Source organism: Aptenodytes patagonicus, chromosome 1 (assembly GCF_965638725.1).
Source record: "Aptenodytes patagonicus chromosome 1, bAptPat1.pri.cur, whole genome shotgun sequence".
Classification (NCBI taxonomy): domain Eukaryota; kingdom Metazoa; phylum Chordata; class Aves; order Sphenisciformes; family Spheniscidae; genus Aptenodytes; species Aptenodytes patagonicus.
The window spans coordinates 168,814,945-168,832,832 of record NC_134949.1 but is presented as its reverse complement, the minus strand read 5'-3'; the positions used below and the strand labels follow the sequence as shown (position 1 = coordinate 168,832,832).

Below are 17,888 nucleotides of genomic sequence, written 5' to 3'. Positions count from 1 at the left end.
TTTTAGAGTGCCTTGTTAAACTAAGCAACAAACTCATCAGACAGAAGCACAGGACTGAGAGATGACACCAGAATTTGGCGTTGTGCTGCTAACCCACCTCACTTCTGTGTCCATTAACCTTCCACCTTTCGGCTGTCCAGTCCATTGAGCTTGCTAGCTGCTTGAGGCAGAGACCGTACCCGACCTGCACTTGTGCAACTGCAGTGGTTCTTCCATCACAATTTTTTGAAAAAGTATTTGAATTACTTTTTAGCCCTCGTCATTGAAGCAAAAAGCTTGATAATGTAATCTGAGAGATCTCAGACCACAGATGACTGGCAAAAACAAGCTGGAATGCATTATTCTGTGTTATAACTCAGAACGGAGGATTTTCAACCCTGCGAGTTGGCGACGACACAAAGAAGTGTTTCTGCACCCTTCTGAGAAACGCCTTTTATTGTATGACAGGAGTTGTCACGTGAATGTCAACAAAAGAAATCATTCCATAGCAGTAACAAAATCAAATTATTACACAAATGCAAACAAAACAAAACCAAACCAGAGTTAAAATGATGAGAAAGCAGTGTGCTGTTACACAATGTAAAACATAGACAGGAAGCCACATTCTCCTGCTAAAGTGTCAGATGCTCATCACCGTCACAGGAAATAAGTGATTTTAACTTTTTCTCCACCCCCCGCCCCAAGAGGAAAACTTTAAAGTGAGATATTTCGAAGGGTCAGAATAACACAAAAAGCAGCATTTTCAAGAAAGTTTCTATACCATTTGGATCTTTTGTCCCCTTCTGGTTCTTTTTGCAATCTTATTTTAAACAGGTATGGGGAAGGTTAAAAGAAACCGTCAACATCACTTAAACAACCAGCATTACTGACGTTGGTCAGAAGGTGGTCCTCCCTCTCTCAAAGGGCAGTATGAATGGGATCACAGAAGACTCTGCCTATCTGGCAAATGAGCTCTGGTTCAGTCCACTATAGAGAATTTTGCCCTTAAAATAAGCAAAACGTGAGATAACCTATCCTTGAGAACTGTGTTGGTTTTGACTCTCCCAGTGGTCTTTTGAGGAGGGGTGGAGCAAAGATATACCGAAGCGAATGTCTGAAGAACAACTCTTAAGATCAGAAGTAGAGGCTGTTCCTAGTCTTTTACAAACAAACAAACAAACAAACAAACAAACAATTCTGTAACTGATGGTTTCCAGTATTACTGTATAAAATTTTATTTATTAGAAGTAAGACTCTGGAATACTTTAAGGCACCTCATGGTGAAGAAATATTTTAAAGGCTTGAATAACTCAGAAGATTGAGTTCTTTTTCCAAGATCCTCAGGAAGGAATGTAGCTTATAGTAACCAGCCTTGCTATTTCCAAATAAAGCATGAAAATTTTCAAAGTGGAAGTTTAGAACTATTTGAACTTTTCTTTAAAAGGAAACATAAAACACCTTGCCAGGAAGATAATTTGCCCATTTAACAGACCAAGACTTTCACCAAAGGCAGGCCTTTCTCATCCTTGACCTGAGTTTTGCCATTCAGGTACGCTGCACTTTTTTACTCAACTGAAATTAAACGGGTCAGTCAATCTTAACCAAGAGTCATCTAAACAAAACAACTATCAACAACAAAACCAACAAAAGAATCTAAAAAACAATTTCCTGATTAAAACATTTTTGTTACTTTAAACTAAAAAGATGGATATAATGCCAGTGACAGACGTGAATGACTGACTATCAGATGTTCTACTCGGCAATTTATAGGCTTCAAGTGTGACTTTGTAAAAAATTTGTTTTCTCTTATATTGATATTTGATACCTACAGCTAGTAATGTCCTGCCAAAACATGTGAAGAAGCAGAATCAGCATTTTCAGAGATACCTAACATTTTTGTGCGCATTCAAAAAGCTACAGGATCAAATTAATTCTAGCTTATAGACTGATAGCTAGATCTGGCAGGGTCTCATACCAGTGAGTCTGCAGCAGCCAGCGTTTTGGAGCTCTGCTCTGAAATACAACTTACCATAGATTGATTTCAGAGCTGAAATGAACTAAAACTGTAATTATACCCTTGGTTTACGCATGCATATCTCCTTGGTTCTGATAAAAAAAATATAAACTCAAGGTATACGGCCAGGAGAACGTACTGTTCTCTTAGAGTATTTAAAAGTCTCAGTGTATTATACATCATACTTACTCTCTTGTAAGAACTAACTATTTAGAAATCAAAAGAATTCACTACTGTAAAATAGTTAGACGCTGGATATGTCCAAACTGCTCAATGAAAAAGGTAAACAAATGAGCTCAAGCATCAGACTCCGTTAAGTGTCTACATTGCCTTACTGGTCAGCTCACCCTAGCTCTGTTTTGGACCACTCCAGCCAGGTCTCTCCATGACAAAGCTTGAGCGGAGTTTGGACATGGTTCACACCGTGGATCCCTGCCAAAAAGGCAGTTACAAGACCATACAAGGTTGAACTTTCTTCATGCTACACAGTCCCCTACCATTATCCCATGTGACTTTACGCACTCAAACACTTCCCTGCGTCTTCACATACCTCTGCCATACAAACACCACTCCTACTGAGCTGCAGAATAGCCCTATCCTTATTTCAGACAATTTGAATTGAAAAGGAAACCAAAACAAAACACACTAGATGATAATTGTGTGCTAGGTCCACAAGTGGACCGCACGAGCCCGGAGAAGACCAAGGGCCAAGTGATACAGAAAAGTGGATGTGGCTGGTGTGCTCCAAGAAGGATTAGCCATAAGCACCGCTTACATGAGCCAATCTGTGCCACCTGGCTTTGGGGACAGGTAGCTGTCCCTGACCGTCTGCTATTTAGCACCAGATGTAGCACAAGCCTCATGCTGTGCATCACCGCATGAAGTTCCGTTCTGCTGATCTCAGTGGGATTTGTTACAGCGTAAGGTGCTACACACCGCAGAAGAAGTGTCAGAACCTGCCAAAAGAAAGCTAGGGACAAGAACATTTCGTTTTGTAACTTCCTGCTAACGATAGAATAGGATGTTACCAGCAAAACCAGACACCTGATGTTTGTTTCCCCCCCACCCCAGCAAGGGAAGCGCTGGCTCGTGGCACCGCAGGCAGCAAGAAGTCCACCCCTCTTCTGGGATCTCACAGCAGGACAGCAAGCCTCACCGCAGGGAAGATGCTGCAACAGGGGAACAAGGATTCTGCCTCTCACCACTGGGCTGACTCCTGAGCAGGACAAAGTCCTTCTAGATAAGCCCTTGTGCTGAGGCACAGGCTTTGGCCTCAATTTACTTCTCTACAAGGAGAGAGTAATTTTGTATTTGAATCAGTTATTTGCTGGTAGAACTGCTTGAAATGAGAAACATTTGTGTTTGCCTTACTTTTAGACCACTGGGTAAACATTGGCCAAATAATATTTGTGTTACACAGGTAATAGCAAGCATCTTCAGTATTTTTTTAAAAAGCACAGTATTTTCTATGTCCTGAAGAGATCTGTTGCCTTTTAGTCTCTTCTGTGCCCTTTAAACAGTAAGATGAATAGATTTATTTTCTACTGGACCTCATAGAGTAGATATCTCACTAAACATGAAAAAATCTGAAGCAGCATAGCACTTGCTTGATTTTTTTTGGTTTTTTTTTAAGCATGGGAATAGTGCCTTTGTGTTAAAGTGCTTTGCTGAAATCAGGACATAACTTATGAATACCGAACCCCTCTCTCTCACTGCATTCCTCTCGCTATCAGCAACAGCCATTCAAAACTACAGGTTGTACTTTCCTACCTGTGCCGGTAGGATGGTAACTTCAAACAGCTCGAGTTCAACAGAACCTCTGATGCAAAACTTTAAATATACTAAGGTTAAATATTTTTAACATATATTTAATGAATTTCTAGTGTACCCTGCAGTTACAGCTTTGGCTTGAAGGCACAAATATTAAGGCACAATAAATGCAAATAATGTATACGTTTCAATGTGTTGTGTTAAAGATAACTTTGTACTACATGGTATTTAGGTATAATGACATGTCATTCAAACGTTTCCTCAAGTTATTTTAATACCTTTTTTTCTTTGATAACCTGGATAAAAAGAGGAATGTATGTTAAATTATTTAAATATTTCTTCAGTGCAAATGTGGTAATTTTCTTCTAAAGTATAGAAGACTGAGATTGATTTTTCAGCATTCGGATTTTAGCAAAATAAAACTAATATTTACATTCATCTTGAACAGCATTATTTGAATTATTTATCAAAAAAATAAGTATATAGTACTTTTTGCTATCAAAAAGTATTTTTGGCTTGTTCAATTCTTCTTCCTACCAACCTGCATAGCTACTTACGACAGGTAACAAGACAGTTGCATTAGACAACTAAGTTGTACACTACCGAATCTACTGCTTAGATGTAATCGGCATGCTAAAGCGACACTGAAAAAAATTTGGTTTTGCTTGCTCTCAAAATATTTCCAAAAGAGAAAAAGGACACATTCAAATTTTTTGAATAAGCTCCAAATATGCACCCTAGACCTGTTAGGTGTCCTGCACCTGTTTAAATAAAAGAGATCTCTACCACATAACTTTCAAATAAAAACTGAGTCTGCTTAATTTCCTTAGCAACACAATTAGTTCGAAAGGAAAACATATTGCACTGAAATTAAAGAAAGAGGGACAGTAAAAATTTTCTTCTCAGTATTAAATAGGAAGGATGTCCAGTGCAAAGAATCGCCCCCTCCCTTTCCTCTTCCGTTGACACTTGCAAACATTATCACTGAGTTTAGATGATCTCAGGTTTACATTCTATGGAAAACAGTTAAGGTTATTAGGAATCACAGTGCAGTTTCTGTTATGCATAATCTTGAGGAAGGATCCAAGGAGGAGTCTGTGGCAAGTTGACCGTTCTGAACAACTTCTGGGTAATTCCTACTGAAGTACACCTAGGAAAAATAGCAGATTCTGTGAGTAATTATGCATCAAACACCTTTTAGTTTCAAATAAAATTTCTGGAGATAAATACAGCAGAGATAAATACATGTCTCTAAGGAATCCCAACAGGAACTTCAGGTTAGTGGCATTCAGTAACTGTGTGTCACTGAAAAATTAGTAAAATGACTATATGATCTTACATTATAACAAAGCGTGAGAAAAATCCCACACAACCTGTAGATCCACTCAAATTCTGGTAATTCAGATAAATAGATATGTTTTATCACTTTACATTAAACTGATAAGTAAAATCATTTTACTAGCTCAAAACATGGAGATAAATTGAAAACAGGATGACAAAGCAGCTGTGAAATCTTGCGTCTGCACAAGGGTTTCTCATTTTCACACATAAAACGAACACAATGGATTTGGATGTTAATATCAGGTTGTAATCCCTATATTTTACAAACTATGATTGACAACCATTGAAACTTCGAGGTATATGTATGAAATGTGCCAGCGTTTAATTTGTGCTGCAGAGCAGTTATAGGGCCTATAGAAATGTGATCTCTGGATAGCGAACCACAATAATGAAAGAAGAAGCAAAAGGTTTAACAATGACTCAACCAAGCAACTTCTCTAAAATGTAAGATGATACCAAATAATAGGACAGTTCTTTGCCAAGCCTTTGAGTTCCTGAATTCTACCAATTTCTAGCTCAACTAGAAGAGATACAGGTTTCCTGATAAATGTATAATCAGAACATAAAGGAAATGAAATGCTGTCAAGTTTCACTGTTCCACAATCATCAGTTTTTAGTAGCTGTATCATATCTCTGTTCCTTGACAGATGCGCATAACAAAATGAAATAATGTAAAGACTTGTGTGCTCTTATCTAAAAATGTGTTTGGGCGAAAAAGGACTTCAAATGCAATTTTTTCAAAGAAGAATGTGAAAAGTTTTGTTTGAGTCTTTAAAAACAGAAAATACACTATCTTTCTGAAGCTGACACGTGTCACGAGTTAGGTCTCATAGTCAGACTGCTCTGACTACGGCTTATGAAACATTTCTCCAATTTATATTTGAGAGCGTTGTCAACAAAGTTCAGTTTGTTTGATAATAATGTCCTTTTCATATATATGAATACATGTATAAGACGCAGGATAAAAAAAAGAAACAGTCATTCTATAAAAACATTCCTGTAAGTACCACTGTCGTCTTTTGCGCACATACGCTAACGCAGGATATATGCACCTTTACAAGTTTCTAAGAATATTAAGGTCTGATTTGAATCAACAAAAGAATTGGAAGTCCTGTTAAGAGGCATTCCTCAGTAACCAGCCACGATCGGATGCAACAGAGGAAAGTTAATCGGGCGTCTGCCTGCACACACGCTGCAGACGGCAGCCCCAGTTGTGTATTCCCATCCCGTTCCTGGTTTAAACCATAAAACTTTGGCATAATTTTAATGCAGCTTTTGAATGTGATTTTTTTTTTTTTTTTAAAGTTAATAGAAAACCTTGGCACATTACTACAGACGTAATGAAATGGCAGCTGCTTTTCAACTGTCTCATTGCAATTCTTCCCCTGAGCCCAGTCCCTCAAGATATTAAATGCCCAAGTCTTTATACAAGTTTCTTCCACTGCCAACAGAGCTGCAACCTTCTTAAAAGTAATCACTGAGGTGAGATAACACCTAGTATTTTAATATTTACACATCTGTCATAGCTTTAAAATAAAATCACCTTTATTTTTCCCTCAAAGTACTCAAAAACTGATTGACAGAAAACCAGCCCTATCCTGATGCCACCAAAGCTTGCAGAAAAGCCTCTCTCAATGCTGCCAAGAGCACGGAGAACACACCAACTTTTGTTTATCTGAATAATTGAGCACTTTTTTTCCTTTTTAACTGCTTGATGACTATTTCTCACTTTCCCATAGGATTTTCTCCTAATAGCTTCTTGTAAACTGAGCGCAGATAAAAACACGGTCTCACGATGCCAAGCACAACTCTATTCCAGTCAGGCTCACAGGCTAGTTAATATATACTCAGCGGTCTCCAATTTGAGCTGTGCCTGCGTTGTTTTCTTTGACATGTGCACAAAAAATGGGGATACTAAGCGACCAAGAGAGACATACAAATAGCAGCGTGGGATCAATTCGGAAGCCTGAGCTAAGGTTCCAGCAATAGCTCAATCTCACAATGCTTAGCTAAGATGCCCATGAGATTTTTTTGAAAATTAGGTTTCTTCAAAGACGTCCAAGTTAGTCTTCCAATCCAAGGTGTGTAGTCCCTCTTCATCTGCACTTAAAGGATATATGCAGAATCCATACTGTTCCAGAAAATGCATTTAAAGTCTCACCTTACTGAAAGAAGCTCTCGGTACAAGTTTGTTCTGCGCAAGATTCAGGTCCAAAATGCAATAAATCAAATAATCATTGCCAAAGCATGGCCACATTCCAAACCATTTTACTTAGCAACCCACTGTAACGCCTTTTGAAAAGTATGTATATATGCCATATTACCATTTCTTTTTATGTGCAGCATGCTGTTTTTCAACAACAGAAAAGAAGCTGTTCTTCATAAAAACAGTTCTTAGTAACCACAGTAGGAATGTATGAGACCAACAGCAATACATGCAACAGACTTACTAGTGTAAAAAGAAAAGCCATTGGAATCAGCTCTTCTGACTAAGCAACTTCTCTGAAAGTTATGCATGAAGCACAAGGGACAGCAATAACAAAAACCTGGAATTAATGTCCAAGCCCTTCAAACAGAAAGAACTGTAACTGTGCTTCTGGGTAGCTGCTGACTGGAGATATAGTCTCTTGATTCCCATATTTTTGGGCTGAGTGTGGATAAGCACCATGCTTTGCATTCTTGGCAGATGCTAAAGCTTGTATCTGCCTTCTAGCCTGGGAGTTAGCAAACTTTTTCATCAAACCACATTTCAGCAGAGACTGGTTCCTGGATCTTTTCCCTTCCTGTACAAAATCACATAACATTGATGTGGTAACTGCAGATGACTATATGGGCAAGTAACATCAGGCAATTATTTTTATATATTTTGAATTATCTTTGAATGCAATTGTGCAACTGGGGAGGGCTGCAGGGAAGGAAGGAGAGACAGCATGACATGGCTAAATCTCTACAGATGACAGCTGGACAGCCTCACCTCTTGCCATCCCAAGGATCAAGCCTTAGGAAGCTAGCCTTCACTTTACAGACAAACACTGGTGGTATGAATTTGAAGCTATCCTTTTAAACACCATTTATATAACCTCCAGATTGTCATACACGTACCATAAAAAACATGGCTAACCTATTCCTTTCTAGTAACAACATATAAGAAGCTACATTGCAGCAATGGAGAAGGACAGCAGGACTTATTACATAGTCGTTAAGGACAAAGCTGTTTCCTCAATTCTGCAATTAGTGCCACGCATGAATTTATAGTGTATGCTCTTAGCTACAAAGCTTCACTTGAAAAACTCTTTAAAAAAAAATTTCAGTAGCTCTAAAAAAATTCTAAGAATATGAAGAGACACAGAAATCTCTTCCCTAATCTTCAAAAAGTCCAGTAAAATAGCCTCCAGACATGAGCATGCAGCCTCCATGACAGCACAATTTTTCATGTTTTCCAACTTGCTGGAAATGCATCTATTTTCACTAGGAAATAGCCAGACAACTGCCATTTTGTTTCCTGTCTTTATGTGTTGCTTCCCGTCTGTTGGTCTTCTGTTTCCCCAGGAAACAGTTTGGAGTTTGTGTTCCCCTAGCTCTGCTCCACACATCCAGCAGCTTGAGGAGAGGAAAGCATAAAGGCTAGAGATAAGACCTTCGCCTTTTGTCTTGGAAAGGCTCTCTTAGGTCGCTACATGCCTAATATCATTGCCTTACTTGCATGCTGAAAGTAAAGTTACATGACTATGAAGCAAGTTGCTGCCAAACTGAGCACTGTCAGTCTCAACTGAAGCACTGCTGAAACTTCATTGGCACTGAGAGAAATAAAACCTTGCTCTGGACATCCTGTGTGGTAAATTATCAAGAAAAAATAAATCAAGCCAATAGCTAGTCAAAATGAGTTCCTCAATCACAGGTCAATTTTTTATCTTCTTATCTCTGCTTCAGCTTTCCATCTGAAAAGTGGAGATGATATAGCCTCACCTCAGAGGCATATTATGAAAATTAATCCACTGATGTTTCTTAAACACTTTGCTTGCCAGAGGAATACTCACAATTGCATTAATAATTCTGTACTCAGAGTAGGATTTGAACAGTAAGCAGTAAATCAGGCACAGAGCCTTGTAGGGAGCGAGGAGGCAACAAAACATTCAACAGCTGTTTCTTAATTGAGCCCTTCTCATCCTATGTGCAGAACAGAGCAAGGGTACAAGAACGAAGGAAGAGAAAGCATAAAGATAAGAATGTGATCACACCTCCAGAGACCATAATATGATGCACAGGTACTGAACTTCAAACTAAAATTGGATGTGCCCTTTTCAAAATATAAGAATAACAGATAAATGCTGGACTCTGCAGCCCTAACATGTTTTTACAGCAAGTTTTTCTGAGATCAATGCCCAGCACAGGTGAGTATGTCATCTATTATTTACACTTACCGTTTTGTGTACATACAGAAGGATGCAAGAAATCCAAACAGTCTTTCAACTCAGGGTATATAAATACGCTTATCATTTGAAAGTCTGTGTATATCCCACTGAAAACGCACTGAAAATGATGGCTCTGCCTTGCAAAGCCGACGGATTCTTTAGTGGAGGGCTTACTATAACACTGAATATGTTAACTTGAGATAAACAAACTGCAAAGACAAACTTAATTATCCCTTCTTCTAAAATTACCCGTTTTGCTGTTTCAATCAGAGAAGCTGCTTCAGTCTTGCCCACTTGTTGCACCATTTTGTAAAACAAGCCATCTTGTTCTTGCAGCAAAATGTAAGGTTCATCATATTCTTTCAGTCTTCCTGCATCTAAAACCTGTTAAATCAGCAGAAACCAACATATTAACATAAGAAATTAAAAAACAAATGTTAGAGACTACAAGCAAGGGGGGAATGTATACACTTTAAGTGCTAAGATGAATTTTGTATCCTGAAAATGAAGTATGTCCTCTTCAACCTAGCATAGCACTTTTTCAGTTTATAGACCCGTTGTACAATTTTAGAGTGCCCTACAGCCATTCCACCTATAGGAATCCAATGCAAAGTTATACAGAATATGGAAATACAATGTTTGCGAAGCCAACAAAGCAGATCATAAGATTTATTGTGTAAGAAAGAAACAAAGAGACCTAAAATGGGCTCTGAAGTAAACAGCTGTGGGTAAAAACCACACAATAACCACCAAGACGGTTAAGGGAGAATAAGTAGGTCTTTTCTATTAGAAGAGGTGAGTCTGTAATTAAAGAAAATGAGGGTGTTGCTGAAAAGATAAACAATTTCTTGCATCAGTTTTTGCCAACTACGTATTAGAAAGATACTTACCCTGAACCTATTCTTTCTACATAAAAAAAGATGAGATGCCACCAGGGACATAGGTACCCAAAAGAGAGGAAGGGAGAAAGAAAAAACAACAGAGAAATTAAGAAGGCATTAAGTCAGTAAGCCACAGAGGATATATAGAGTCAAAAATATCAGAAGAAATTAAGAATAAGCTGATTGAACCTCTAAGAAAATATTCTCATACTAGTGACTCTATTTAAGGACTGCATGGTAGCAAATATTGCACTTACATTTTGAAAAGCCTTATGGGATTCATTCAGGGAACTTTTAGACTAGCATATCTATTTCGAGATAAGACAGCAATTTAGTTAAAACAATCATTAAAACACAAGTAGAAGACACACAGATCACAAGTAGAATTTGTTCTCCACAGTTTTAGCAGAAGTAAATCGTACCTCGCAAATCTGACACAATTCTTAATGCACCAGAAGAAAACTAAAGGAGAAATGGTTTATATAGATTTCCAGAAAGGTATCGGGTGTAACTAAATAGCGGTGCTACAAGGGGCAAAAATTTTTCAAGAACCTGGACAGAAAACAGAGATTAGAAATAAACAGTGCATTTTTCTTTGTGGAAAGCTGAACACGTGGGAACTGGTGGGAACCACATCGTTCTGGCATATGCGGTAGCTATGTATGTGTTAGTCATCAGTAAAAGGAGTTATCAGAAGACTGACAAACCTGCAAATGACACAAAAATGTGCAGGTAAGTCTAGACCAGAGGAGATTCAGATACACCTAACTAACCTAGGAGAATGAGAAACACAATAGCAGGGAAAAGTCAATATTGACAAATGCAATGCACTCAAATACTTAACTGGCTTATAAATTAATGGTATTGACTCAAGAAAGAGATTTGGCTATCAGTCTACAAGTTCAGTACTTTAGTCCATGTGTAGGAGCAGTAAAGTTAAAAAAAAAAAGGAAAGAGAAAGAATTTATGTGAGAAAACAAAGTAATTCAGAAAATATTTTTGTTCTTATATAAATAAAAAACTGAATACACATGGCATACTATTGAAAAAGATATTGCCACAACAGAGGGACTTCAAGGACTCATAACCCAAGCCATAATTGTGGTGTACATACTTGTGAGGAGGGGGAGGAAAAAAAGAAAAAAAAAAAAATGATGATCTAAAAAACTGGAGCTGTTGATTTCAGGAAAGAAATTAATAAAAGGTATTATGAGGACAACTTCCAAAATAACAAAAATAGTTTGCAAACTTCTGTTTGAAAGAAGAAACTCGAATAAGTTTGGAGACAAATGCAAAGTCCTGCGAGGAAACTTTCAAGCGTGCACTTCGCCTGTGAAACTCCTTAAAGCAGAACATCCCGATGGCCAAGAGCTCGGCAGATCTCCAAGCGTCCTGGACCCCCGTTAATGACAAAACCTGCAGTGAAGTAGGACAGCTGAGCTGATCCCTTTGCCTGCACTGGCGTGAAAATTACATGCTGCCGAGATCGCTATCGACTTGTTTGACACCAGGGACCCGGCACCAGGGGAAAGGCGCCCACTCCTTCGCTTCCGGTTCAATTAAGTACATGGCATTTGAATGGAAAATAACTCAGCCAACAACAGCAGCATAATTACATCTGATTTTACAAATTGTATGCACAGAAACCTATAAGAAGTTACTGCTATTTTCAAAAGCTTGTATCTTAGAGCACCCAGCTTGTAATATGATTTTCCTTTGCAAGTGATTTACAATACTGTTTGGCATATAGCTGAAGAAAGTGCTCATGGAAAAATTTTAAAATATTAGTAATCTTGCATAGCACAATATATAGTCATTCAATATACAATAGATGCAGTGTTTCACTTGCAAAGGTATACTTGCACACATGTTGATTTTTCAGTGTACTTAGTCCTATCCCATGTAATCTGAATATTTAAGGATTAATTAAAAACAGAATTTTAATCGCAATCTTTTATATACTACAGTATGTCACAGTTAAGGAAGCTTCCTTAAAAATGCAGTAAATTAATTTATCATACACAGTTCAACATAATAATTAAATCGGGGTGCCACAGCATAGGGCATCTCTAGTGGCTTGAATAAGTAGGTTTTTTTCAGCGTAGCACTAGATTACGTAACCAGTCCTTAAGAAAGATAACAAAAAGCATCTTCATTAAATGTCTCTCACAAGTAAAGAACTACAATAGAAAAGTAGAGGGTTTTTAAAATTTATATCACTGCGGTATTCAAATTTTAACATTAATTTTGCAATATCTGAAACAACCATAAAGACAGACAATCTTTCTCCTCCAGAGAACCTGGGAGGGAAAAGGAAAAAATGTGTTCTTCCTTGACAAGTTTTAAACAGCCAAGTCCAGAAGATGAACAGATAGAGCAAGCAATGTGTGTCTAGAAAAATTCCATTCACATTTTAAACAAATTATTAATCTATTCATATCCTTTCTTGGGGAATAAAACCAAACTTGTTATGAAAATAGACAGAACAAACTTAGGGAAAACAAGTGATGTTACTTTTTTTAAAAATCTGAAATGAAAAATAAAGAATGAAACTGAACAGACAATATCATTCTTACAAGTCAGGAATACTCTATAAACCCTATTCACCAAGGAAAAACACTGTTTCTACTAACTGCTGTCATCTACGAGACAGTGGAGAAAATTTAAGCGGATTTACTTGGTAGTTATACATTTATGTATTTATATATTTATTAAAAAGTGCTTAGACAAAGAGACAGGTACTCTTCTTTGAAGAAGTATGTGCTGATAAGATTTAAATAAATAAATAGGTACTTTGCATACTCTTACTCACCGACTCCAAGCCAAATTTAAATCATTAGGACTTCAAAAAGCCAGCTAATCATTCAGGAAAGGTGGAATCTGGTGTTTACCAGCCACATATTTTCTGATCACCTTGCATGCAACGCTTATCACTGCACAAGACGACCGAATTGAATCCAGATGTGTTCCAAGGCAGTTGTACCAGTGGAACTTGACACAGAAAAGCCAGAGAAGCTTGATAGCTGGCGAAATCAGATCAGCAGGGTGATTATGGAGGACGCACGCAGGAGCACGGGACTCTGAATCAGACTGGGATTTCATTATAGACTTTAATGCAGAGGGGGATTTTGGACAAATCATTCAACTTTTCAGCTCCTTGGCCTGACTCTCGGTAAAATACACCAAATGAAGACTCAGAATCATTCTGTGGGAGTTAACTGCCTGCGAAATATTTAGACAGCCCAAAGTAAAATAAAAACAAACACAAAAAAGCTATATAAACCCAAAGCAGTCATACGTAAACCAGGGCCAGATTCTCCACTGCCTTGCACTGGCAGCTTCTTTTACCTCACCTGCACTGTTCTTGCCTGTGTAGTCACATCCTTATGACTTCAACAGGATTTTCTCAAGTAGAAGAGTAACTCCAACAGTACAAAATTTACAAAATTGGCTGCTGGTGATCACGCAAAAGAAAGCACGCAGGAAAATTCTTATTCAATGGAATTTGCTCACGTCCTTGCGTAAGGTGCAACTGCTCTTTACTTACAGCTATCCAAATTACCCTTACTCAAGCAGCACTGTTCAGACATCTTAAGTTCAAACAGGGCTCAAATGCTATATTCTTCTTGAGGAAAATCCTCTCATGCCACCTAATTCTACTCCAGCTCCTGCTTCACCCTGGTTGAATAGTCTGGGGCAGTGACTGCTCATTCCAGCTGTGATTTTTTCAGAAGGATAAGAACCATGTTGGGTAGAAGGCAACATAGTTTTGAACAGCACTTTGACACAGGGGCACAGAGTAACACAGAAAGAGTGAGATTAAAAACATGGCAGGGAAGGACAGAGAAATAGAAGTATTTGAATTTGGCTGACCTGCAAAGGCAAACATGAAAACAGGGTATTAGCCATTTAAATGTGTTGTTTATGTTAACTCTAGCTAGCACAGAAGGACTATTTGCCTATGCCACAAAAATGTTGCTGAACTAAATTTGTGTAAGATTTGGCAACTACAAAGTAGTTGTCCATTTTGCCTCACCTGTACCCTACCAGGGTATCTACCTCCACTTTGCCCAGGTCCCGCCAAAAAAACCCCAAACTTTGCAGTATTTCCATTCCATAGCCTCATAGTTTAATGTATTAACCACGACAAAAAAGCAGGGGAGGGAAGACAAAAAGGAAAACATAAAATGGTGAAAAAGAAATCAGAGGTCCATTTTACAAAGAAAAGAGAGAAACAAGACAATGAATGACGAGGATACTATATCACGATGGTCCAGTTTCCAGCAGAGACCTAGGCAGCAGAACCAGGACAGCACCTTTTCTCCCTGATGTATGTACAATACAATCTGTATTGTTCTGTTGCACAGGACTTTGGAAAAGCAAACATTCATTTTGTAAGTGAATTTAAGATCTTCTTTGTGGATTAATATAAGTAAAAGTAGTGTCATTAGCCACAGAAAGAGAAAGAACGTGGACCCTTAAAAACGCTGTAACAAATACCATGTACTTATGGCTATCCATAGACACAAAAAAGAAAGTTCTAAATCCTGCATTTTCTGACTTTCAGCAACAAAAGCAGACAAACCAAGAGAACAATAGTTATAAAACATTCTGAGAAAAAAACAGTCCAAGGTTGGAAGTGTTCAGCAACAGAGGAGGGGGGCATGGGAATTTCTTTCAATTATTATTGAGGAATGACTAGTATTCCTATTCACGTTCATCTTCACCATAAAGCCAGAGGGAAAATGGGACATTTAAAAGTTGATCATAAATATTTTTATTTCCTATTCAAAAGGAAAATAATTCAAGCAAATTATCTCCTAGGGAATACATCTGATTTAATTTAGACTTGGAGAAGACATCACCAAACAACAAAATTACTATTAAAGTTCAAAACTCTGCTAGGAGTACAACTTTGAACAATGTTTTCCTCAGAGAGCATACATCAAGATGATCTTCAATAAAGTCCTGGGAAGAGGAGAATATTCAGGAGATGCTTCTGGTTACATTATATTATAAGAAATATATTTACCCAAGACAATACATAGCTTTGTGGGAAAGAGTCAACAGCCTGTGCTCCAGTCGGCATTAAGTTCAGATGCAAGCATGTTCTGTCTCTTCCGTCTCATCATGGTTTGTCAAAACAGATCAGAAACATGTACATACTTCTCTGAAGAATCATTTATAAATATCAACCTATCTAAACAGGTTTGCGAACACTGAAGAACATTGAGAAGGCTGCAAATATAACTCAGGAACCATTTTAAAGGTTTGGGTTTTTGGGGGTTTTTTTTTCCCCTTTTTCTTCTTTTTAAGGGGTTCCCCCCCCCCCTTTTTTTTTTTTTTAACTTTTCGTGGTGGAGCTTTGGTTGGTTGTCTTTTGGTTTTTTGTTTTGGTTTTTTTGAGTCTTCAGATTTAATCTAAGAATTCCCCAAGCTCCTTCAGGGTTCCTATACAAATGACTCTACCAGTAACTCCAGACAAATTTGGTGTCAAATAATGTACATTTCATATACCATGTGTACAAACAAAGCAGAGCACACTTAGGCGTTTACCTTCTTATAATCTGAATTATTATTTTCAGACTTTCTAAATATTTCACCTCAACAGAGTTTAACTTTGCTGTAACAATGCCAAATCTGCCACTGGTCACTGGGATCTGACATGTACCCCCTGCCCACCTTTCCCCTGCTTCACAGAAAGGCTGCTTCAGACATTTTGTTCTATAACCAGAAATATTGGATTTCTTTAAACTGAAATTATTCTTGAGCTATAACTTAGGAAAAATTCAGCATGCAACGCTGCCTGGTAAATTGTTCCACATGAGAGATATCTACTTTTCTTGCAGAGGCTTAAAAATCTACCTTCTTTTTCTCCATCTGATGGCACGCCACTGTAAGCTGGCTGGAATGTTGTGGGAAAAAATATCAATTATGTATGTAGTAATGACACTTATTCTACTGATAATCATTCAATATTAACTCCTTCTGTATCTTTTTGGAGGAAAGAAGCCTGTTAACCAGTCACTGCAGATGTTTCTTGTATTGTTCAGCTTCCTCACCTCAAAACATCTGATATACCAGTGCAAGTCCAACCTTTCCCTTAGAGAGTATGAAGGGACCTCATGCCAGTTCTTACCAACAGCTGTACACACTGAAAAACTCTCCCTCGGTCAAGCAGTAATGACAGTTTCCATCACTGTAAAGCCACATTTCTCAATCAGGATTGCAGAATGGCTCAAATGTGGCCCTCAAGTGATAGAAGATATACTTCAGCTTAAAGAAATCCCACTCTTTAATAAGGCTTTTGAGGGTCTTATAAAGTTAGGTAAGCTACAAGGATATTATACTTTTCAAGAGGTTAAGGAATATTGTTGCAGATGACTGGGCATGTCTCTTGGTTTTCTCAGTTTGATGACAATGAACTTGCGGCTCAGCTGCCATGCACACAGTTTTACCTTATCAGAAACTCTCTGCTCAAAGCATCAGCCACCAGCATGTCCTGTGCTAATTACCTTTTAAACAGCAAGATAGCATTTCTGAGAGAGCAAAAAATCATTCTCTGAAGATGCGTTAGCATTTCTAGTATGGTCTGGATTCCATACCATTGGCTTTAAAGAAACATGATCCGACCATCCTGTCCTTATACTGATGGAAACACATTGACACACAAATGCCTGACAGAATGAGAGACCAAGGTTCATCAAACATTGGCTTCACTTCCTGCAGTAATTCAAATCCAGCTCTTCATTTGAATGCTCCCAGCTGAAGTACTGCCTCAATAATTAGTTGTTTTATTTAGGCAAAAGAAGAATCTTGTTGGGCAGCCCTCTTGAAATGGGAGCAGCTTTTAAGAACTCAGATGCCAATGTTTCGGACAGGTGTGGCTTAAAACTGGCGAAGAGAATCAATAATCCTAGTATCTTTTCAAGCTCATTGGGATTTTGATTATTTTAGAGACGGCTGGGCCAGGTGTGATATTTACAACTGTCATAGACGCTTTATTTCAGCTGACAACACTTGCTCTGATACATGACCATGGCACAAAGCTCAGTATTTTATGTTAAACCTGGCCTAAACATCAATATAATACCTTCTCCTAATGGTAAAGATGCACAAATTACTCAGCTTTGAAAACAATGTGTTCACTGTTGATATTTGTTGAACTCAATTACTAAATTCCAAGAAAGAACATGGAAGGATCTGGTTTTCCCTTGTGGTTTGCTAAACATCAACACAGTTTCAGAAGATCTGGGAACGGTGGAAATTGCCTTTGTTCAGATTTAAAACAAAACCTGATAATTTCTGAAAAATCATTTGCTAAATGCTTAGCTCTTCCAGGAACTCTGCAAGTCTTGAGTTACTAAATGAAAGGAGAAACCTAACTGTTCCCAGGCCCTTTGCTCTCTGTCAGTTGGCCAGATGGGCTCCAACACAGCCAAGAGCCAAGTAGGTAGGTTGGCATTAATCACACACAACATCTGGTGGAAC

At 38.1% G+C, this 17,888-nt stretch overlaps 1 protein-coding gene across 2 annotated transcripts in view; it reads right to left on the bottom strand.

The window, feature by feature from the left end:
- Window positions 1-417: 417 nt before the first annotated feature.
- Window positions 418-17,888, bottom strand: part of ABCC4 (ATP binding cassette subfamily C member 4 (PEL blood group)) — a 160,150-nt gene continuing 142,679 nt past the window's right edge. For both annotated transcript variants that reach the window (XM_076362161.1, XM_076362151.1), the window contains 2 exons: window positions 9,766-9,900; window positions 418-4,913 (listed from right to left, as the gene is read on the bottom strand). In XM_076362161.1, coding sequence (XP_076218276.1) covers window positions 4,806-4,913; window positions 9,766-9,900 — 243 coding nt within the window. In that variant the 3' untranslated portion in view covers window positions 418-4,805. The remainder of the gene's footprint in view (window positions 4,914-9,765; window positions 9,901-17,888) is intronic.